The 23,901-nt window shown below is 39.3% G+C and overlaps 1 protein-coding gene across 1 annotated transcript; it reads left to right on the forward strand.

Annotated features, from left to right (window-relative positions):
• The first annotated feature begins 2,725 nt into the window (after positions 1 to 2,725).
• LOC121298078 (pre-mRNA-processing factor 6-like) lies at positions 2,726 to 23,555 on the forward strand. Its single transcript, XM_041224880.1, has 25 exons — positions 2,726 to 3,058; positions 3,720 to 3,879; positions 4,305 to 4,423; positions 4,816 to 4,894; positions 5,203 to 5,379; positions 6,232 to 6,384; positions 6,576 to 6,670; positions 6,961 to 7,117; positions 7,467 to 7,629; positions 9,468 to 9,586; positions 10,393 to 10,611; positions 11,357 to 11,479; positions 11,683 to 11,804; positions 12,186 to 12,324; positions 12,596 to 12,715; positions 13,893 to 14,069; positions 14,268 to 14,401; positions 14,589 to 14,680; positions 17,160 to 17,274; positions 17,626 to 17,752; positions 18,112 to 19,819; positions 20,404 to 20,784; positions 22,447 to 22,587; positions 22,957 to 23,022; positions 23,403 to 23,555. The coding sequence occupies exons 1-21, from the start codon at positions 2,760 to 2,762 to the stop codon at positions 18,262 to 18,264; spliced, it is 3,042 nt and encodes a 1,013-aa protein (XP_041080814.1). The 5' UTR covers positions 2,726 to 2,759; the 3' UTR covers positions 18,265 to 19,819; positions 20,404 to 20,784; positions 22,447 to 22,587; positions 22,957 to 23,022; positions 23,403 to 23,555.
• The last annotated feature ends 346 nt before the right edge of the window (positions 23,556 to 23,901 follow it).

A 23,901-nucleotide genomic window follows, 5' to 3' on the forward strand; every position in this document is an offset into this window, starting at 1 on the left:
CCTGGCTCAAACCTGGACACCTATTTCATGGGAAACACTGCTGTTTATATGGTATTTCTGTCAACGAGCTTCTCTTGCGAGATCAATGCAAACTCTACTCTTGATGTCACTTTGTCTCCATTCCAGGACTAAACTATGTTTGTCACTTCACAGTCCCCACTTGCTACAGAGGAAGGATTTCATTTGGTATTTTTGCTTTTCTAGAGTAGAAAGGGTGCTAAAAACAGAGAACAATTATCCAAGGTAGATTCACATACTTATTGAACACAGTTTTCTTTCCTATCATATGGTTTTGTTGCTAATGCATGTAAGAAAAGTGTATTTTGTATCCAAATGTGTTTCCAGCTGCAACAAAATGCCCAGAGGCTTGAAACTTCTGTGCAATCAATGAAAACCCATACTTTTTTTGTTTTGTTTTTAGCTCAATAGAACATTACAGTAGATTTATCCTGAAATACTTTTTAAATTCATCCCCATCCAGCAACTGCAGCCCATATCAGGCACATTTGAATCAATGTGTATAAAATGAAATCACAGATTGAAGTTGACAGGGTGGAAGTTATATTCCTTTTTACCAAGATGTATGGACCTGACTGACAACGTTCTGTTTCACTTTGTCCCAGTTTGAGCTTTCGTACTGTGCTGCATATACGTTAGCGTCATTGCCTTGACATCTGGGTCAATGCCTGTGACGCAGGTAGGAAACCTGGGCTCTTCCAGTTCAATGCATTGCAGAGCTTTGTTCCAACCACTCCTTTTATAATTGAAATGACCCTGGTGTAGATGAATTAAACACTGCAGAGCCTGGATAGAAGTGTTGCAATGGAATGGACTGGAGAGGTAGGTGTTGCCTGGACCTGGTCTCTGGACAGCGAGTAGTGAATCTCTGTTGCAGAGGGCTGATTCTATAAGTCTCCTCATTATTGTAATTATCACATGTATAAGTGTGAATGTGGAGCAGCTGCATTATTTCAGTCACTGCTTTTCTCAGTGCGAAGGCACTTATATAATGTCCTGCAACACAAAAGGCACATTCACCAGACAGGTGCTGTGCCCTGGGAGAAACTGAGGCAAATTGTATTAAGTATTCTTGTGGAAGACATCAAAGGGGACCACAAGATCTTTGGGTTAGCATTTAATTTCTTTTATAGGGTTTTATTTATTTTATGCATCCTCTATCTTTCCCCAAGAGCACTGTGATGCCTTCATTTCATTTCAAAGAAGCTGCCAAAGTATATTAATAGCAGGTTGTTCAGACAGCAAGGTTGGTGGTAACACATTTCACATAAATTAGTAAAAAACAAAAAAACCTCAAATTGTTATAACTCATTTTAAGGTTCTACCCATGACTGCTTCAGACTGTACCTCAGGTGTAGTGCCACAAACTGTTACAAAAACAGTCCTAATCATCTTTGCTGTAGGCGTGGAATACTATAGAAAGTGTATAAATGCTAAGAATTTAAAAATTGTAGCTGCCTAGGGACAACACTTAACCACGTGATCTCATTCAGAGGATCCATACTGTATGTGCCTGATTGAAGAAATCCGTGATGCTTGGTCATCTAATAATATAATCTAATTTCTAACTGTGATAAGGTAGCGTTTTAATGTTAGAACCGTTACAAACATTTAACTGTTTACAAGAGCTTGCCCATTTTTTTTTTCTAATAGGCTTTGACAGACATACCTCTCAGAGCTTCATTGCTTAGCTATGCTTAGCCATGTTTTCACTATGCTTTATTACTATGGGAAACTTTTACAAGGGAACAGGGGTGTTGACTGATGTTGAACAATTTCTGCCAACAATCTTTTTTCAACACCTTACAGATAACTCGTTAGCCTAATTAATTCAATTTTTCCGACATGCTTCAAACTGTAAAATAATGGGCGTTTCGATGAACAACTTCAAAGACGAGAAGTCTACATTATATACTAAGTGTTTGTTTTTGGTGTCGAATGACTGTGACATAATCAATGGAGTGACGCATGACCTAATTGAATAGTATTTCTATAAAGAATTAAAGAAAACGCGCACTAGCGTACGGGCATTGACAACTCCCCAAATATTTAAACATCTCTTCAATTAACACATTCTTAATTAATAGACATCTGCAGTAGTGTTAACTCCAGCACACAGATGGAGCTGCGGCCATCTTTCTTTCTCTTTTTTTTCATCGCTTTTTTTTATGTTGGGGGTAAAAATAGATTAAAGGCAGAAGCCGAAAAGTTTGTCTTCATGGTAATCAATCGGTTAAGGAATGGCTTCTGTTTTTAAAGTTATGGGATGAATCAAATTTGTTCTCAAATGAGAATGGTTAATTTGTTTCCATATGCTAATCCTAAACTTTGTTTCTGTATCAGAAATTAACTAGACGCCTGAGGACAGTTTCATAAAACGTTTCTAGCTAGCAATCTGCTAAATCCAGTTTAATTCAATCGAAGAAGATAAACTGAAAAGAAATAAAAAGAACCGTTACAGCCATTTAGACTAGATTGTGTGGTTTCTACAAAACTAAACCGTTCTGTCCTGAAATCTGAAATGTTTTGTTGTGAGACTAAAACAGATCGCTTGCTAGCTAACAATTCCCAGTGAGGCTTAAGGTTGAGAAACACATTTTATTTCAACCCGCTGGGGGGCGCTACATTTTATTTTGCTAAACGGAGACACCAAAACCGGATCTGAACCTCTCCAAATTGAAGCATTACTGGGACCCAAAGGCGATTGTTTCCGGGAAGCTGCAGAAAAAACGACTGGAAAGATGGCATCGAAAACAACAGGACCGCCTGGCAGAGGTGGCGGCGGCGGGGGTGGAGGTAGAGGTAGAGGAGGAGGCGGTGTTGCTGCCGGTGGAAGCGGAGGAGGCAGAGGCGGTGGTGCTGGTGGAAGCGGAGGAGGCAGAGGCGGTGGTACTGGTGGAAGCGGTGGTGGGGGAAGCTTAACGTCAAGCCTATCCGCAGCTGGTGCGGCATCAGCCATGACCGGGACGCTCAAAAAGAAGAAGAAGCCCTTTCTGGGCATGCCAGCACCACTGGGATACGTACCGGGGCTCGGCAGAGGGTAAGTGCATTCACTTGGCTACAGCAGTCCCTTTGCCTGCTTTAGAGTCTTGTGCTAACAGATGAACCAACGTGACAGTGACGCCCGGGTTCAGAGATAAAGAAATCTGTGCAGTGAAAATGAAGTGTGCAGGTGTGCGTGCTGTTTGAGCACTTCATTGAGACCCGTCCCTGTGCAACTAGAACAAGTTATAAATATAAAGGAACAGAACACATGTGATGCCATTGGCATGGCTGTATTTTACATTGTACCTTTTTATAGTCAGTAAAATGCTTGCGGGAGTCTACTAGCTAACCCAAACCGGTCGTGTGTTTGCAACTTCGTGTGGCAGATTTACAGTGTTCCTGTTTTGTTTCTATACTTACTACGTACTACGCACATCACTTGAGTGCCGTAAACACAGTGGTACGTAAAGGAAACGTGGTGGGCGGGCTATCAGTAGCAGAACTGTAAATACAGTGGTATAGTGTGTGTGATACACCGTTAAACCACCATTAGCAGTACATCTGGGGCAGTATATGGAAGTACATGCAGTGTATAAAGTCCAAAAAAAGAATATTGTTGTTACTGGACAAGGGTTAAGCTTGGCGCAGTGTTTTAGTACCAGGAATATGTGTGTAGCGATTTAATAGTGGTGACCAGTTTTCCCTCTTTTTTTCAGTGCTACTGGTTTCACCACACGTTCTGATATCGGTCCTGCCCGAGATGCCAATGACCCGGTGGACGATCGCCATGCTCCTCCAGGGAAGAGGACCGTGGGGGATCAGATGAAGAAGGTGGAGGATGAAGAGGAGGATCTCAATGACACCAACTATGATGAGGTGTGGGACAGTATACAGCGGCAGTACATATCCACGATGTCTTCATTAAAAAAAAAAAAAATAACATGCATGTAGTACACCTGGCACAGGTGTTTCTCAATACATATTGTATCTTTTCAACCATGCACCAGAAACAGTTTGTCACGTATATCTGCTGGATGCCTCAGTATTTCAAATACATTAACCTTCTGCACCCTGGTACATTTGCTGCTGGTCACGTGCTCAATGGTGGACCATTGGGCTACAGAACTAGGATGCAGGAAGCACTTCACATTGTTGAAATATCGGCATATTCCTAATTGAAGTATAAAATACAAGCAAAATGTCTTATAGGGGATCAATAACGATAATTAGTGGACAGAGTGTGAAGTTGATCTAGAAAGCCTTTGGGTTCGCACTGCTTTCTAAACTTTTTTTTATTGCAGTTTAATGGCTATGCTGGTAGCTTGTTTTCAAGTGGGCCGTATGAAAAAGATGACGAAGAGGCAGATGCTATTTATTCAGCGCTTGATAAGAGAATGGATGAAAGGAGAAAGGAAAGAAGGTAAGTGCTGACTTTAAATAAGCAGTCAAGTCCTTGATGTGGAAAATAAAATAATAAATGGCAAGATGTAGTACAGTTTGTAACAATTTCATCCATCCATTGGAAAAGAACATACAGGATGAATGAAGTGAGTGAGCTACTGCATTTTTGGTCTCTTTCCCCAATAATACTTTTTTAAGAGTCCATATATAGTTCATGTGTGTCATAATTGGGGTCTGATAGGATCTTTGTTGTCAGAAAGCACTTTATATACAAAACAATAAAACAGATCCAATTGTGCGTTCCTGACTTGGTTTTTAAAATGGGGAACTACTATGTCAAAAGGTTATCAGGTAGCACTGCTTTGTGATTACCGTTTTAAATACATATTTTGTTTTTTCAACCTTGTCCAGGGAACTGAGAGAGAAGGAGGAAATCGAGAAGTACCGTATGGAGCGTCCCAAAATTCAACAGCAGTTTTCCGATCTGAAGGCATGTAGTTAAAGAATGCTGAACGAATGCAGAAAACTTAAAGTATTGTCTTTTGTGTAAATGCTGCGTCTGTCTTTTGCAGGACAGCTTTAGGAATGAAATCTGTAGGGGTGTTAGTAGTTTCGAATTTGAACATTAAACATGTGGAATATTGCCTTTATATGCTGTACACATTGTCTTACACACAAGTATGTGTTGCATTCTTTCATTACAATAGTGATGGAGGATTTTTGGTGGTGTTACCAGTAAGATTTCGGTTAATACTGAGAGAATTGCTCAGAAAAGTTAATGTAATGTTTCTAATGTAGAGGAAGCTGGCCGAGGTCACCGAGGAAGAGTGGCTCAGTATTCCTGAAGTTGGCGATGCCCGAAACAAGCGGCAGAGGAACCCACGCCATGAAAAACTGACTCCTGTACCGGACAGCTTCTTCGCCAAACACTTGCAGTCTGGAGAAAAAAACACGTCTGTAGATCCGAGGCAAACGGTTAGTATTCGAATATGAATTCTCAGCAAAAAGCTGCAGTTGATGTTGGATCTGTATCTTTTGCAGGGATGGAAATAAGACTCCCATAAAATAGCAGCTTGATCCATTCTTGGTTTTGCTGTGAGTTTAATAAGACACACCTGCACTTATTACCTATACACTGTGGCTAATCAGGCACATTTTAAAACCTGGAATGGGTGAAACTGCTACACAATAGGAGGCATGTTTCCATCCCTGGTTTTGCTCTCTCTCTCTCTCTCTCTCTCTCTCTCTCTCTCTCTCTCTCTCTCTCTCTATATATATATATATATATATATATGTGTGTGTGTGTGTGTGTGTGTGTGTGTGTGTGTGTGTGTATATATATATATATATAGATAGATAGATAGCAAAGTCTACTCGCCCCAGGATGGCATAATAAAATGGGACAATGCCTTTGGTGGAACAAAGTCAGCATTGACCACTTGAATATATTAGAACATCAAGTATAATTTTCCTGTTTTGCTGTAATTTGTGCATTGACAGTTTAAAACCCTCCAGTAGATGTCAGTGTTTCATATAGTATTTTGGTAAGTGTTGTAAAGCTCTGATTCCAGCATGTAATGTTAAAAAGATTACAGGTCGTAAAATATTTACATTTACATTTAAATCTGGGTGCTATTCAGTTTTAAAGCTGCAAGTTCTGGTTCCCAAGAGTTCCAGTTCTGAATCCAGCCCCAGGCAATCCTAGAATTTCTTGGAAGGATCTAGTAGAACATTATGATTTTACCAAACCCAAAAAGTGTATATGTTTAAGTTTGTTTTTATTAAAATATTCCATATACACATGATTGTCTATCTTTTTAATCGTAGCAATTTGATAGTTTGAACGCTTTCCCTGGTGGTTTGAGTTCTCCTTTTCCGGGGGGAATGACCCCTGGACTGATGACCCCAGGGACAGGGGAGCTGGACATGAGGAAGATCGGCCAGGCCAGGAACACCTTGATGGACATGCGGCTCAGTCAGGTGAGTGACCCCTCTTAATTACCTTCTGGGTGCTTATTTGAAACTGTCCAGTCTAACAAATGAACATCTGAACATTGAATTAATAAAGTTCAACAGCAGAAAGGAAACTAGTGCAAGAGACTTGCTTGTGTGGCTTAGAATTTGTTCACTTGGTCTAAATGTTACGATCAGTTTTTTTTTTTTTTCTACAGGTGTCTGATTCTGTGAGCGGACAGACAGTTGTGGACCCTAAGGGTTACTTGACTGATCTGAACTCTATGATCCCAACTCACGGAGGGGATATTAAGTAAGCTGACAGTCAGTTTTTCGCTTCTTAAGATGAATTCTGTAAATTTTGAAAATGAACTAAAATTGAAAAGTCTGCAAATTATAATATAATTATGATTATTAGGGTCGGGATCAATTCCTTTTTTTCAATTCCAATTCAAGGACTTCGCATGGGAATTAGAATTGACCCCAGCCCATTATCATTATTATTATTTTAAATCACTTTGGAAATCAACCAAGCTGCGCAAGATGACATCTTATGCAATGGCTATTGTTGTGGTAATTACTATTATTTGCCTTTTAATCCAGTGATATTAAGAAGGCCAGGCTGCTGCTGAAGTCTGTGCGTGAAACGAACCCGCACCACCCCCCTGCCTGGATCGCCTCGGCTCGACTGGAGGAGGTCACAGGCAAGCTGCAGGTCGCCAGGAACCTCATTATGAAGGGCACGGAGATGTGCCCAAAGGTGAGAGCTGCAAACAGAACTCTACAGGACATTCGCTGAGCAGGCTCTGGGATTACTATGTCATAAATGAGACAGTCTCCTGGCTTCAGGGTATGTCTATGTATTGCCTTAAACATGTGGTATTTCATTACAATGAATGTATTTTATCAGGGTAGATGAGAAGGATGGAAATTTAATTTCCACAAGTTTTAGACATGTGCAATAAACCCATACAATGGGAAACGTAAACGCACAGCCATTAGATATACCTTCCCAGTTTTACAGGAATGCATGTAAAGACTTATCACAACAGCAGAAACAGATTTCTACTAGCTGGTGGTGTGGACTGTATGTGTTTAATATGTTTCAGAGTGAAGACGTGTGGCTGGAAGCAGCCCGTTTGCAGCCTGGGGACACTGCGAAGGCTGTGGTGGCTCAGGCTGTCCGGCACCTGCCTCAGTCTGTCCGGATTTACATCCGAGCAGCCGAGCTCGAGACAGACATCCGGGCCAAGAAACGTGTCCTCCGGAAAGGTGAGAGCCAACCAGTCACTTTGTTTACATGCACGCTAACCATTCACTGCCCTGGGTGTGTTCCCATACCTCTTTAATGACTATTTCTTTCATGTCAGATATATTGGAAACCGGGCAGCAAAGGGTTGATTTGCCATCTGTAATACACCCTACTGCAAGTAAATGTTTCAAACCTCCTAAACTGCCTGCTATGCTTCATAAAGTATTAGTGAATTGATATGTGCATTTTTCAAAGTATATGCTGCATACATGGTCATGTTTTTATGTATTTAAGAATGAGTGTGTGTGGTTTTAAACAAGGGCTCCGGAAAAGTTTTTAAGACAGTAAAAACGGTTTCTATTGGGACTTGACTTATACATATTAATTATTTTGGAATAGACCGCTAGTATTTAGTTATGTACAGCCATATGGGAGACTTCATTCTTAAATTGAGTGAAGCTTTCTGCTTGTGAAAGTGCTGGCAATCAGTCAAACCCGTTTTGTCACTTTGATGAAAGAACAAAAGAGAATATACAGCTGATTTGCAGGCAAGTTTGGGATCCAGACTGTAGCTTAAATAGTCTTGATGTCATAGCTGGTTATACGAGAAGTTGTTTAGAATAAGCACTTTAATATTTCAGAATTGCAGCTGGGAGATGCTCCCTGACAAGCCGCTGGCTTTTTTTTGCGTGAGCAAAAAACCCCAAACCTGTTAAAATCTGAATTGCTTGGCTGGGAATAAAGTAAAGCTGAAAAACTACCAATCTGATGAAAATGAGTTATAGTTAATCCTTAGTCACTCGTCCGTGAGCTACTCACATTTCTTGCTTCCCTTGGCCCAGTATATTTCCATATAAGTTTCAAGAAGCATACTTTGATGACATAAAGATTAATGGCCTGTTTCCTCTTTTTAAAAGCTTTCATTTCTGCTGTTGCAGGCTATCTGTGCCTACTTGCTGTAAGCTTTTTTTTTATTACTACATTTGCTTTTTTTCTTTGCACAGCATTTTGCAAGAACAGACAGACATTTCATTGGCAAATTATTATTTAATTATTTATTTTTTATATTCATGATACAGTGGTTACTATAGATAAACTATTTGCAGTTGCATTAAGAGGTTTTAAATGGGTGAGCAGATGCACGCACGCAAACACATGCACACCCCACATGTGGATTGTATCAAAAATAATTTGGAAGACTCCTCATTGTTTATTCTAGCGGCATATTGTTTGAGAGCGAGCATGTTAGAGTGCAGTAGTTGTGTTCTTGAAAAACAGCCTTTTCCTGCCTGTTGACTGTAAAAAGAACAACCATCTGCATGGCAAGGGCAGACGTTTCTTGGCACCCAGTGTGGATTTGCAGCTCCTGGCACCATTTCTATAAGACTTAATGTGATGCCTCAGAAAAGTAATCGATGCCTTATGAACAGCTTTTCTTTCAACATTTCTTGTCCTTTTATGCAAGTGGAAGCGAGAACCAATATTTGTTAATGGACTCTGTTCACAGACACAGTTGTAGTTGATGCGCTCAATAGGAAGAGATTAAAAGGAGAACCAGGTACTAAAACTTACTCACACGGGCTTCAGTGTCTTATTCCTACACCCTGTACCTGCAATGTGGTGTATGGCACTGTCTCTTTGATAGCATACAGTATAACATTTGAATATTCTGTGCCTTTCTTTACACCCTGGGGAGTCTCTTAGTACTGTGCCTGATGCAGCTGCCAACAGAACGCTATTGTGAATGAGCTGTGAAATCTGTTGTCTTGCCCTCCTGTAAATAGTTTACAGCCAATGTAAACAAGAACTTTTAAACTGAAAGTGTGTGTGTGTGTGTGTGTGTGTTTTCTTGCTGCAGCCCTCGAGAATGTTTCTAAGTCGGTGCTTCTCTGGAAAGCGGCTGTTGAACTGGAGGAGCCTGAAGATGCCAGGATTATGCTCAGCAGGGCTGTAGAGTGCTGTCCAACCAGTGTTGAGGTAACTATACTGACGAGAAGTGACTTTCTCTCATACCTCAGACTTGCTTTGAAGACCTTGGTATTGGACTTTTACAGAAATATCACAAATTATACCTTGAAAAGAATAGGACTCTACCCTAGATTGTTGGTGATTCTTGGTCGCCAATTCTGTCTCTTTGAAATACAAAAAATACAATAGAGAAATACATTACATGCAAATAGTCATGGATATTTACCAAACAGTGAACACAACTCCGAAACAACATCGTTGAGACCGATAACTGATTCATTCAAAGGAATGTTTTTTTTTTATACTTATATATAGTAACCATTTAGTCAGAATTATTATCACTCAATAATGTCTCTCATGGACAGGTGTCTGTATTATCTGTAAAGGATCTGTTATCTGTTATAGTGCAACCTTTGTTCCAGTCTGGCAAACAAAGCACTCTTCAGACAAGCGTGATTAGAATTCAGAGTCGGATCTCTTACTTTACTGTCATCTTGATAGATTGTACAAGGAATTAATGACCTTTTAAAGGTCTAGTCTCGGGAGTGCACTTTGTCACTGTGCCAGACAGGAGATTTTTTTTTTTTTTTTTTTTTTTACAGTCACCAAATCATAGGAGAGTGGAAGTATCCCAGTGTATTTGTTTGCATTTACAAAACAAAAAACTCCATGTCTTGTGCCCTTCTGGGCAGTTTGAAACATGTTTGTCTTGTTTATGCCAAGTGTAGTTCTCTGTACTTGTGTTCACAGTAGCCTCCTTTATTGCTTCATTTAACCGTTTTTTTTTTTTTTTTTTTTCCTTGTTCGCTCTTTAGCTTTGGTTGGCCCTCGCCAGACTGGAGACCTATGAGAACGCCAGGAGGGTGTTGAACAAAGCTCGTGAAAACATTCCCACTGACCGTCATATCTGGATCACTGCCGCCAAGCTGGAAGAAGCCAATGGTAACACTCAGATGGTGGAGAAGATCATTGACAGAGCGATCACCTCTCTCCGGGCCAACGGAGTCGAAATCAACAGGGAACAGTGGATTCAGGTAAAGGCTCTTTGGAGGTCTACAACCATAAGCAGCATCTTGCACACAAGAGATCATATTTGTGGCAATAAACAAAGACAGTAAACTAAGACTGTTGTAAATGTTTATGAACAATTTGATCCGAGTTATAGGTTGTCTGTCTCGAGTTGTCCTTTCACAGTTTGGTTCTGGTGGCACAAACAGTGTAATGTCTCTCATAATAAGAGATGCTGTATACATACCCATATTGGCTTACTATAAGTCACAAAATCGATCGTACTCAGCAACTGCTTTTAAACAGATTATATTTTCTTTCACCTCGATGTTTCCTCTAAAACTGCCAAGCACCCATGAGAATAATGCACAGGCCACTTGTCATTTGTTACACCATTAAGAACAAGACGTGGAAGAATGCCAAGTTGCCTTTTAATTAAATGCATGTTTTTCTTGCTGTGAGGACGCCTGTAAATATAGGTGACACTTTGCATTTGGGGTTTGGCGCCTGTTTAGGTATTAAAAGTGGGTGTTACAGTTTAGTGTCAAGGGTCACTAAAATGAGAAGAAAGCTTTTTAGAGGACGGGCGTGTTTTAACAGAACAAACTAGCACAACAATTTTTTTGTGCTTGAGAGTCCAAAAATCAGCCTAGGTAAGCCACCAGGTTTGGGAATTTTGGTCTGCTTGACGTGACTTTACTCTGCTATTTCTTGTATGTAATTTTACATTTTATATGTATTTAAGCACAACACCCTGCTGTTGATTTTCAGGATGCAGAGGAGTGCGATAAGGCTGGCAGCGTGGTAACTTGCCAGGCTGTCATCAAAGCCGTGATCGGCATCGGGATTGAAGAGGAGGACTGTAAGCACACATGGATGGAAGATGCAGAAAGTGTATGCATTCTTGTTTAGCACACAATCAAACATTGCCAGGAAATACCTGCATAAGAAAAAATAAATAAATAAAAAATGTTGCCTTTTTATTTAATATATACTTTACCAAATCCATTTTAAAGGATATTTGTAGTAGTTGGTGATAACCTTCTTGATCAGCATGTTCATTGTCTTGCTCTTCCTCCCCCCCCCCCCCCCCCCAGTGCATTTCCCATGGTGCCCTGGAGTGCGCACGAGCCATTTATGCCCACGCTCTGCAGGTCTTCCCCAGCAAAAAGAGTGTGTGGCTGAGAGCAGCATACTTTGAGAAGAACCACGGAACCAGGTACTCTTGAGTTACAATGGCCTGACTAAAAACCACACCTTGTAGAAGTGTTGACTTATGTTGATAATGGGTAGCTGCACAGGATCTTATTAATTTGTAGTGAACACCATGTTCAATGCGTTTTGCTGTTTGGTTTCTACATTCAGTTGTTGGCATTGGCCATTGGCTCACCACAACAATTACTCAACAGTAATAAAGCATGTGCTAATTTCTTTTGACCTTCATTGAAATGTTATGAAACTATCAGTTAACAATAACAGTTTTAGTTGTCTGTAGATATAGCACTCATAGATAATGTGTGAATATAGTCATAACACCAGGCAAATGGTTTTATAGCGTCTGGTTTACTGTGAGGTTAACTGTCTGGCTGTCTTGTTGCAGGGAGTCTTTAGAGGCACTGTTACAGAGGGCTGTGGCTCACTGCCCGAAGGCTGAGGTCCTGTGGCTGATGGGTGCAAAGTCGAAGTGGCAAGCAGGTGATGTCCCTGCAGCCAGAAGTATTTTGGCACTGGCTTTTCAGGTACGGATGATGAATGCACCATGCATAGTTGGATAAGAAATCTACTGCAGATAGTTTTCTTTTTTTAAGTAGATCTCTCCAAGACCCACTTTGAGAACCCATTGACTTCCAAGGGGGTCCTTTTTAAAATAATAATTAAATATAAGTAGACGTAGCCATTTATTTAGTGCCAACAGTTTTGTAAAGCCTGTTTTAATGACTCCTGCATATTTGTTGTAATTGCACCATACCTTTTGATGTCGGTGACAATACAGTGCATGCTCTCTTGTAGGCAAATCCGAACAGCGAGGAAATTTGGTTGGCTGCTGTGAAGCTTGAGTCTGAAAACAATGAATATGAAAGAGCAAGAAGGCTTTTGGCAAAAGCCAGAAGCAGCGCCCCCACTGCAAGGGTAAGCAAATCAGACAGGGAGTCGATCACACTGCAGAGAGCTCATCTCTCCCGGATGTGTATTTAGGTTTCATGAAGATTAATTGCTACATGCACTTTTGATAACCTTTTAATTTAAGAAAAGAACGCACAATACTTAATATAAACTTGGCAATTGAATTATAAAATCATTCATCTCCATGTCATACAACCTTTAATTTGCCCTGAGGCAACTAAGAACATCTAAGCTGAAACACATTCTCGGAGAAGTTGCTGAAATGTAAGTCTCTTGTGAAAGGGGTTTGACCTCACGGCGAACTACAGTGAGTGCACAGCCCGCTTTTGAGAGGAAGTTGATTTTTGTGAGTAGGGTTAAGACAACTTTTTAAATCTTTGAATAAACAAAAATGGAGCAGTACAGCAGTCAGGGCTCTAGAGAAGAGACCTAATGCATAGTATTTATTTTTAAGGTTAACATTATTAAATGTATTGTTATTTATTTCTTTTAAATGCATAAGTGTGAGTTTCTTTTATATATTTTTTTTTCCCCCTCTGCTTCAGCGCTGGGTATACAGCTGTGTTTACTTAAGTTAATGGTGCATCAAGGCTTGGAAACCTGATGCTTCACACAGAGGGAAAGCATTTTGCATTGTTGCTTTCATACCTCTGCTTATCTCCAGGGTTCCAGCAGTATCTTGTGCGTCAGTGGCTAAAACTGCCTCTGTTGCCTGCAGTGTAAGTGAAACTATACAACGGGAAAGCATGGATTACTGATCCCAGTGAAATTGAAATGGCTTGAAATCCTGTTTCGGTTTCACGCTCCAGAGGTTTACAGTATGAAATTAACAATCACTTGGTTTACATGTTGGCAAGATTCCTTTTCAAATGTTAATGTTTTAGATGGGAAATTCCTGTTATTACCATGCTGTGTTCAATAATTTGAGCTGTATTGGCACACGCTGATTTGTGTCTGTGTAATTGCATACTTGACTAAGCGCTTGTCTCCATCCTTGAAACTCAGATTGTAGCCTGTGTACCCCAAAATCTGTGCACCGTCCTGTTTGTGTTTTGCGTGTGTTTGCAAATCCTTGCCCTTATCCGTGACTGTTGTTTGTAAACACAATGCTCTTAAATCGGTCAATGTACAGGGCACTCTTTGTATCGTCTCTGATGCCTCTCTGTGGCTGGTGTGTTTCCAGGTGTTTATGAAGTCTGTGAAGCTAGAGTGGGTGTTGGGAAATATCGCTGCAGCCCAGGATCTTTGCTGTGAGGCTTTGAAACATTATGAAGACTTCCCTAAGCTGTGGATGATGAAGGGGCAGATCGAGGAGCAGACTGAAAACATGGACAAGGCTCGAGAGGCTTACAACCAGGGGGTAAGGGTCTCTCTCAACCAAGAAATCTATCGCTAGTGCACCAACTGCACTATGTAATCCTGACTATACCTAATCTGTAGTCTTGTATAGTTCCATTCTGTATACAATTAGCACCATTCATACTTGCACTGAATGTGTAAAATGCATTTTTATTGGCCAAATCATACTTTAACTTTTGGTTCGTTATTGCTGTTCCAGCTGAAGAAGTGCCCACAGTCCATGCCTCTCTGGCTGCTGCTGTCCAGCCTGGAAGAGAAAGCCGGGCAGCTTACCAGAGCCAGAGCCATCCTGGAGAAATCTCGTCTGAAAAACCCCCAGAACCCAGAGCTCTGGTTTGTGGCTGTGATAATGGCTGCGTTTTTACTATTGTTTCATTGACAAGTCTTTTAAATCTGACTATTATGAATCACAGTTGATGGGAATTTCAGTTATTTTTTAATCTTTTTTTATCAAGACAAATGTGTTTTGATTGCCTAGCATGTTACTGCTGTCCACGATTAACTTTCATGACTGTTTCAGGCTGGAGTCTGTAAGGCTGGAATACAAAGCCGGTCTCAAGAACATTGCGAACACACTGATGGCCAAGGCACTCCAAGAATGTCCCAACTCTGGTAAGCACCATTTGCAATAAGCAAAGGTTAACTGCGTAGGCAGGGGAGCTAAATGTCATACAAATGTATTTGGGGTGCTATGAATTTCTCCATTAATTTTATGGCACCAAGTCTGTACAGAAGATGACCTTTGCATTGTCTCTTTCATTTCAATAAATGTAAAATATCTTGCAAACTAATTGGGCTGAAAAGATGAATAAGTCACACTGCAGGGCAGGAGTGTCTGCTGTGGTTCAATGGAAGCAGGATGAAAACAAGCTAAAGCAATGTGGCTGTGCTGTACCTTCCTCATCTAGAAGAAGCAATGACCAGGGGTTTACCCCCATGTAACCAAAATCTAAACCTGAATACATCCCTTTAACGCGGACCCTGACAATGTGTAGCTGAACCCTTGAGAAAGTTTGAATATATACCAGCTCCCTTCAGTTCTGAGCAAACTCTCAAACACGTGCTGGTTAAATGCATAGCCTGTAGATTAACTTCTGTATGAGCAGAATCTAGTTGGTGTGTAATAAGTGTACATGAATGCTGTAAACTGTTAAGTATAACTAGTATACTATATGACTGACTCGCATAGATTACGGTTTTGTAAGTGTAAATACCAGTATTTGTCTTTTTAAATGAAGTTGCATGCAAAAAGTTATTTAATAGACTGCTGCCCAGATGTTATGAGAAATGGAACCGTTAAAGCCAGACAGACAGCAAGCTGATTCATGCCTTGGGAAGTAGTAATGGAATTTCAGCCTTGGCATCACATGGTTCATTATTCCAATTTAACAGAATTGAGTTTGTGTACAGTTGGGAAATGTTGCGGCTTATCATTGCTTCATGTGTACTCTGCCGTGACAGATGCTTCAAGAAAAAGTTTTAACACCAAGTGCTTTTCAGATATTCTACATGTGGGTTCAATCTAGAGTGCTTTTATTGTTATTATTTTAACTGGAATGTTCTCATCAAGAACCTTCATAGTTTCACAGTGTTCCTGAAAAGGACAAAGTGAATCATTTGATTTTAAATGTCAAAACCATCCCGAGAACAAGCCTTCCCCAAATTTGTGCCAACGAATGAAGCAGGCTTAATTTTATAATATGTCTTCTACTAGCATGTTAATGTTGTTTGTTTTAACTATTATATGCTGCCTGACTCGGTACAGAAATTAACTATACAAACATTTTGAACAGTTAATTTGTTTTTGTAAAGGATTGTGAATAAATACAATGCTTTGTCTAGGAAGTCAAACTTTTCATGACTTGAGGGCCTGGCATAGAAATTAAAACTTGGCTTGCCATAGGCCATGAACAGGCTTTTGAGCTCCTCTTGAACTACAGGACAAGCACAACAGGTGTGAGCTTGTAATCGCTGGTAGGCTGTGTTTCCTGTAATCCCCAAGCTGTTTATGCCAACGTTCTCACCAAACCATAAAGATCGTGCTTGCGAGTAAGGTGTTAGCCAGGTCTGTGAAGTGCATGTTTCAGATTGATGTTTTTAAATGTTGGATGTATTCATATGCAAAACTGGATTTTCAGGCTGGAGTTTTAACTTGGACCTGCGTTCATGCATGTTGGGGTTCAGGACCATAGAAATCTGTGGTGTAGGATTTAAGATAAAAATTTTAAAAAGATGCCATCATAATGCTTGGGGAATGCCACCAAACTCCCTGATAATTGTCAAACGTTAATCCTGGAGTTTTCTGCACACGTAGTAAAGAAAATGAAAAACTTGTTTTTTTCTGCAAAACTCCCAAAGGTTTGAATTATTGATGCTAAAGAAAGGCAGAGTTAGTGTTTTGTAAAATTCTTCCGTGATCATTGGGATGGCCTGCTTTTGCTGGAATTTATAAAAATATGTAAACTTGTCGAAGGATGCTTACGATTGAAGGGGGTGACTGGCCTGTCTGGGAGGGGGTGTTAGTTGCTGTTCTGTAGGCTTGGTCTTTTCTATACTTTTCACCTTTTGTGAGGATCCAATATGGTGCAGTTCTGAACAGAAGACTTGCAGCATTGGTACAAGAGCATATTTCCTCTGGGGGATGAGCTGCATTTTAAGACCTTGACTATTCTTTGTAATGATATTTAATCCATTGCTAATCCAATGGCATGGGTTGATTTTTGGCAGTTTTAATTTAATGCTATTATAAAAAGCTAACCATGTCGTCCTGGCAAGTCTTGCAGGAGATTGATCTGGTAACACAACAGCTTTGCTTTGTGCAGAGTAAAAAGCTGTTTACAATAGGGTCATCCAAACTCCTCTTATCTGAACGCTGCTGTCATTTTCAAATATATGCTGAATTATTACTGCAGATCATAGGAAGAAACATATTCACTGTGGTATAACAGGATAAATATGCATGTGTTAAACCCTGTATGAATGGGGAGAATGTCAATTGCTCTATAATTTGAAAATTGCAGTAACAGATCAAATCTTTGTGGTGATATAAAATAACTAATCGCTAACCTGTTTTTTTGTTTTTTTTTGTTAGGAATACTTTGGGCTGAAGCAGTTTTCCTTGAAGCTAGACCACAAAGAAAGACCAAGAGTGTAGATGCTTTAAAGAAATGTGAACATGATCCACATGTCTTACTGGCAGTTGCAAAGTATGTGAATAGTTGAGCAATGTACTTATGAAAATCTGTATAGTAAGTCGATGTAAATAGATTACACCAGGATTTACTGAAATTGGCAGGTTTAAGCATGATTGGGTCCTCAACAAATCAAGTCAGTTTAATGACACACTATAACAAGCTGCATTGTTTAGCAAAAACCTGAAATGAACCTCTGTCTATACTGACAACTCACATGCTGCTTCACCAGTTTCTGTTATAATTTTGAAAATGCATGTGCAAGTCAATTGGATCTGCTGTTTCTTTTGCGTGTGGATATTGAATCGATTAGCTGCCCAGAAATGATAATGAGGATGGTAAAGATGATCTTGATTGCTCTTACAGGTTGTTCTGGAGTGAACGAAAGATAACCAAAGCCAGAGAGTGGTTTCACAGGACAGTTAAAATTGAACCCGATTTGGGAGATGCCTGGGCTTTCTTCTACAAGTTTGAATTGCAACATGGAACTGAGGTATTGGGTCTTTTACCAGGAACAGGAGCAGAACAAAAATCATGCTTAATGGCATATAACCAAAATGCAGTGAAGTCTGCATGTGTGATGAAAACTAAAACAATTGTTTAATATCAATATATAGAGTGTAGTCAATGTATATACATTATTTATATTGCCGTTTCCATCATACGTACATGGATTGATTATTAAAAAAAAAAAAGATGCTTAATTTCAGTATTGAAACACTGCAGGAGATTTTTAGTCAGCAGAGCCTGTTATTGCTTTAATTGTACATTCCTCTTGTGCGCTCAATCTTTCTAAACGGACATGTGGACTGATTGTGATGTGTGTGTGTGTGTGTGGTCCTGTCTCCACAGGAGCAGCAGGGGGAGGTGATGAAGCGCTGTGAGAATGTGGAGCCGCGGCACGGGGAGCTATGGTGTGAGCAGTCCAAGCACATCCTCAACTGGCAGAAGAAGATCGGAGAGATCCTTGTCCTCGTGGCTGCAAAAATCAAGAACACATTCTGAACAGCACGCTAAACATAAATTATTTTTATACTTATTTACCCCTGCACAGCTAAGATAGAGCATGCTCAGGCTTTAAAGGTAATGAGAGTTGTAGGTTTGTTTTTCGTGTGTTTTTCATAGTGTAAACCATGTTTCCACGTCAACCCCCCCTACCCTAAATATAAGTGGCAATTCATTTTGGATTAAAAAAATAAAAAATAAATGCTATTTCCCAAATGTGTGCCTTTTTTGTGTGTAATCCAGCACATTGCTTTTCTGTTTTATATTTAAGGTCAGTTCATTTACTGGTGGCCATGAACAGAAATGTGATTAAAAAAGAACACACATTTTTAGCTTTGTTCTGTATAGTTAAGATTCATATAAAATGAAAATATACAAATTCATTGCTACAGTATTCTGTTTGGAACTAAAGATGTATACAATTCTTAATTGGGTCCTGTACGAAAATATCTTTTTACATAAACAAGCTTGTTGCTTATCTCATTGTATTTATTTATTTGTTTTTTTTAAGTATTGCTAACCTGTAAGTTTCAATTGTGTCCAACTTTGGTAAATGTTAACAAACTCGGCTGTCAACACGTTCTGCTTTATATGCGGCTATAGAAATAAGGGTATTAGTCTGAAGAAATTCAGTGGAGTGTAAAATTGGACTTGGTTTCTGGACACTGCAGCTTTAAGATCAGAAAGTGCTTACAGTGTAAAATAATACATATCATTAATGTACAGGTGAAGTTTGCTTTTTCTCATATGTACATAAACACAATATTTATGAACTGCAGCTCATCAAACTATTGTCTGAGAATTGGTTCACTTTGCCATAAAAATAACAATGACAATAAATAAAAATGCCTGCCTTCAATTATTTTCTGGCAGAGTTTCTTAGTGTTTCGCATGTTTGTCTTCAAATTGATCTCAAATGCCAAAGGATATAAATCCCTTGATGTTTTACAAGGATGTAAAAGAAAAGATGTTTTATGAGGGATAAGGGATAAGAACCTCCTGTTAAATAAAAAGAGAAACTGGGACCAGTAATGTAAAGGAGGTTGGCGTTCCATGTTACTTTAGGCTACGATGGTCCAAGAGTAGTGCTGATTGGGGTTTGTGAAATCTGCCATTAATCCTATCAACACCCTAAAGGCTTGAGCTCTCTGTGTTGTGTACAATACGTCGTTCGAGAAATTAAAAAAAATTCCACTGGACTAGAAGTCTTGCTCAATGTCAGGAGACATTTTCTCTGTTAGAAGACTGCGAGGAAGTCTTTGTTGAATGTTTGTCATAGAAGTTGTTCCGTTTCTTTCAGTATTTCTAAAATGAGTACGAATGGTGGTTTAACAGTTAAAAATGACGCAGTGCTGGTTTGCCAACCAGATTTAGATTATTCTGCTGTTCAAAGCAATTTAAAATAGCAAGGTGGAGGTAAAATCTTCCTCCAGAAGATTCAACCAGAAACGTGTTGTAGAATTCCAGTAGATTACGGTATTTAAAAAGAACCCTAAAGAAGCATAGCTGGACCCATCAAACCTAAATGGATAAAATGTCAGGATTGCAAACTATGGTATTTATAAAGAATTACACATGTGGTTATAAAGTGTTACTAGACTTTAGTTAAGCATGTATTACGTTGTTATGAATGCTTTTGTGTCAAATGCAAAAGAAGCATTAAAAAGGTAACTTTTATGATACAGTTAATGTTTATTAGATCCCATAGAACATGACTTTGTTCTGGTTTCCAAGTTGAAGAAAAATAGTTTGGTCGGGATCATTTTTTCAGGGATAACTTGCCAAACTTGTCTTGATGGAGCATTCATATCTTGGTGGTTCACGTGAAGTGGCTAAACACTGCAATAAAATGTGCTGAACCGGATCAAGTGTCAAACTCTGTGTTCTTGTGTGCATATGCATGCCTTCTAAAAACACCATAAAATACAAGTGATACACTTTTGTCAAAGCATGTGGTAAGTGACAGTCATAGAGCTCTTTAGAGAGTTTATGTAAAATCTTAAACAGGAAAGCTGATCATCGTGGAGATGTTTAGGCAGACAGTTTGCCAAGGTTTAGCTGCATTGACAGATGTCATATTTATTAAAAACAAAGAACCTTCTTTTTGTTGTGTTTTTTTTGTTTTAACGAAACCGAAAGCATGGTGATTGATCGCGGAAGTTTGCAGAACTTGATCAGACTAGAACTGCGCGAAGAGAAGCCCACCACCGGCAGCAAGGGGCGAGGTGAGAAAGCTGAGACCCTGCTTTGAATTACAACAGTATGGCACAGAGTTGTGCGCTGGAGTTCCTTCTACACACATTCCGGCTTTCGGTAAATCTGTTGGAATACTCCACACCTCACTCAGAGAAAACTCGGTGCTGTCTTAAAATGCGGGATATGTAGCCTATGTGTAAGGAGTTTGATGCAGACAGTAGGCGTCTGAAAGAAACGTTTGACCATGAGCGACCACTGCTGCTGTGACTGCGTACCAAATGGGATTCACGAATCTGAGGATCATCCGATAGGCAATGATAAATGGTAGGTAAGAACTTCTCAGTCACTGTATTCCTATATCTTAAAATAGCTGTTTATGGAAATCAAATATGAGATAGTATGACGTATTTGCTAAAAGCCTTACATGGAATAAGAATGCTCTTTTACATGACATGTATGTGCACATTTGCAACATGTGTAGGTTTTCTAGATGGGAACTTAAAAGAGCGTTAACTTAGTCAGGCACGAGTTTATTTCTGTTCTACTGGTGGAAAGTATTAAGCTAAGAGCGTTATGTTTTAGTTTAGCTGATTTCAGAGTTTCTGGGAATGGGTTCACGATATATGGTGTTAGACAGCACAGTGGCATGCTCGTCCTCTCACTGTTGTTTCTTCAGTTATTTGCCAAGCTGGGAGACCCAGTAGCGGGTTTGTGCATACGCAGCACATGCAGTTGCAAGGTGGCTTAGTTACTATTGAAAAAAAACACAACAACAACAACAAAAAAAAACATATAGTCACCTCAAGTCTGCATCTAATTATTGTAGGGCGCTATTTCACAACGTTTTTTTTTTTAAACCTGCAATTTAGTGCTACAGCGCCCACAGCAAACCGCGTAATGACCATTAAACCCCCATTACGTTACATTAAACGTTTGAATTTTAGCATATTCTAAAATTCTGCCATATTGTATATTGTATATTCTGCCATCCGAGCTGTCCAACTCTTATGCCAGTGCGCGGTATGTATTGATGAATTCTGCAACTGTATTTGCGTTTGATTGATTATTTCAACATAAGTTCTGCCCATCAGTGTGCACACTATTGGAAATTGCTGCGTGCGATCTCTCAAAGAAATGTTGAGTTTGTTCTAAAACGGCAAGTAAACTACTAGCCTTAACCCCACACGGACACCTGGAGGTTTAGGACTAAATTGGAGGTTTAAAAAAATCGTGAAAAAAGCAGGGTGCCAGTTACTAGCCGTGACCTACCGTTGTTTTTATCTGTACACCACAAACCATAGACAGAAAAAAAAAGAACACAGTGTTGGGGGGTTTAAAGCCGTGCGCAAGTTTATGTCCGTATCTGCCGCGTAATCATGCCGCACACGATTTAAGCTTAAAACGGCAAGACATTTAAAAATGAACAAATTTTGACACACAGTTCACCTTCACAGTAAAACCGTACGTGGCTTTATTCCTTTAATTGGTATTGCGCGTGCCGTCAGTGCACACTTGAGGGGAAGAATACATGTACTCTCACACTTGAAGGACTGAGTGTTTGAATGAACCTGGAAACAAATTAAAATGGCTTTGCATGCAGCCACTGTGATATGCAAGTTTTTTATAAGCGTTTATAAAATATAAAGTTGTATTGCAATTGCTGCTTATTATTATTATTATTATTATTATTATTATTATTATTATTATTATTATTATTATTATTATTATTAATAATAATAATAATAATAATAATAATAATAATAATAATAATAATAATAATAATACGTTATACATGTTAAATAAACAAATTACCCCCAACTGTGCAATAGCAGAAACTAGCAGACTTGAAACTGCTGTTAGTGGATAATGTTGGGAAAAACGACTCCATCAGGCAGTAATATCCTAGCAGTGTTCCAGCACGGACTTGTACAGTGCTGTAAGTACTGTTGATATGTCCTTGTTAATTATCCCAGTGTCCTCTTCTAGTTTGTCCCCAGGCCTGCGATCTGCATCTTCTTATTGGTAACAGCGTTGTATCCGCAAAGCTCTGACAGCAAGAACAAGTGCAACATTTCAGAGATCCTCAAAGATTACAAAGTGGTCATCTTCCAGGACATCAAGAGCCTGGTAGGTACAACCCATAACATTAAAACAAAGCTAGTGACAGACAAAGACTGTCCTGGCAAACACCACTGCATTTTACTGTTACATGCAGTAGGATAGATTGTTTCCAGATGATATACTGAAACAAAAGTTTTGGAGCTTTAAAAAAAATAAAATAAATAAATAAAATTCTCATTACAATAAAAAAAGAGAGCTAGGTTGTTGTGACATCCATTTTTTAATGGCAAAATGCCAATGGTTCTCCTTACCATGCATACAAACTGTCTCTCTGCAGTGAGCATGTGTATAGTTAGCTGTGTAGAGCTCTTGTATTGGTTTTAGAACAGTCTGTTCATACAATACTGCTGTTTAAATGTGTAACTGGCTTTTCAGAATCTCACAGGGCTTGAATCTCCAAACAAAAACAGGAATCTGGGAAATTCTTGCCAGTCTGATAAGGTAATGCTGTTTCTGTTTTCTTATATAAAAGAAAAATGTTGCGTATGCCTATTTCAAGTGTGCCACTTAACATTTCCTCGATGTGGAAAAAATGTTTTTAATGTTTCGAAAACAAGAAAAATAAAACAGCTGGGTTGTTTAATATTTGTTTTGAAAACATAAGAGGCTGCAATTTTGAAAGTGCAAAAGCAGAGTCACATTTTCAAAAGAACAAGAAAACTATTTTGTTCCTCACATTCTGCGCTGGAACATTCACTAAGGTAGATTATATCACAGGTGGTCATACAAATATTATAAATGGGCATAGCTAAACTGGTTTGGTTTGGCATGGAGTTATCTGTCCTAGATGCCGGTAAGTTAAATTCCCTATATTTTTTTAGGAATACAAGATTCTGCAATCAATATACAAAATTACCCTTTTACTGAAGTGTCAAGTCAGAGTAAACAAAATGAATGACATCAAAGAAGCTGTACATAAAACAACCATGCAAATTGAATCTGCAATCAGCCAGCACTGCAAGAAAATGAATAAGGTAAGTTACAGTAGGCAGTTTAATGCCAGATCTCGGTGTCATATTGTATGTGCTTTAGTAACAAAATGACTGGGATTAGGAAAGCTGGAAATTAGATATTCTGTAAATTGTACATTGTGGACTGCTCAGGAGCTTTCAGCCAATCAGAGAGCACGTTATGCCTTCTGTATTCCACGCCACACCACGGAGACTCCCTATTCATGACATCAGCAGTGCCGTATTCTCTGTGTGCGCAAGGTTGACAAGCCCTGCTAAAAAAAAAAAATCCTACCTGTTTACTACTCTAATCAACATGTGCCAGTATAACCCACATGCACAGCCGTTTGCCGTCCTAATATCTTATAGT

This window comes from Polyodon spathula, chromosome 23 (genome assembly GCF_017654505.1).
Source record: "Polyodon spathula isolate WHYD16114869_AA chromosome 23, ASM1765450v1, whole genome shotgun sequence".
Classification (NCBI taxonomy): domain Eukaryota; kingdom Metazoa; phylum Chordata; class Actinopteri; order Acipenseriformes; family Polyodontidae; genus Polyodon; species Polyodon spathula.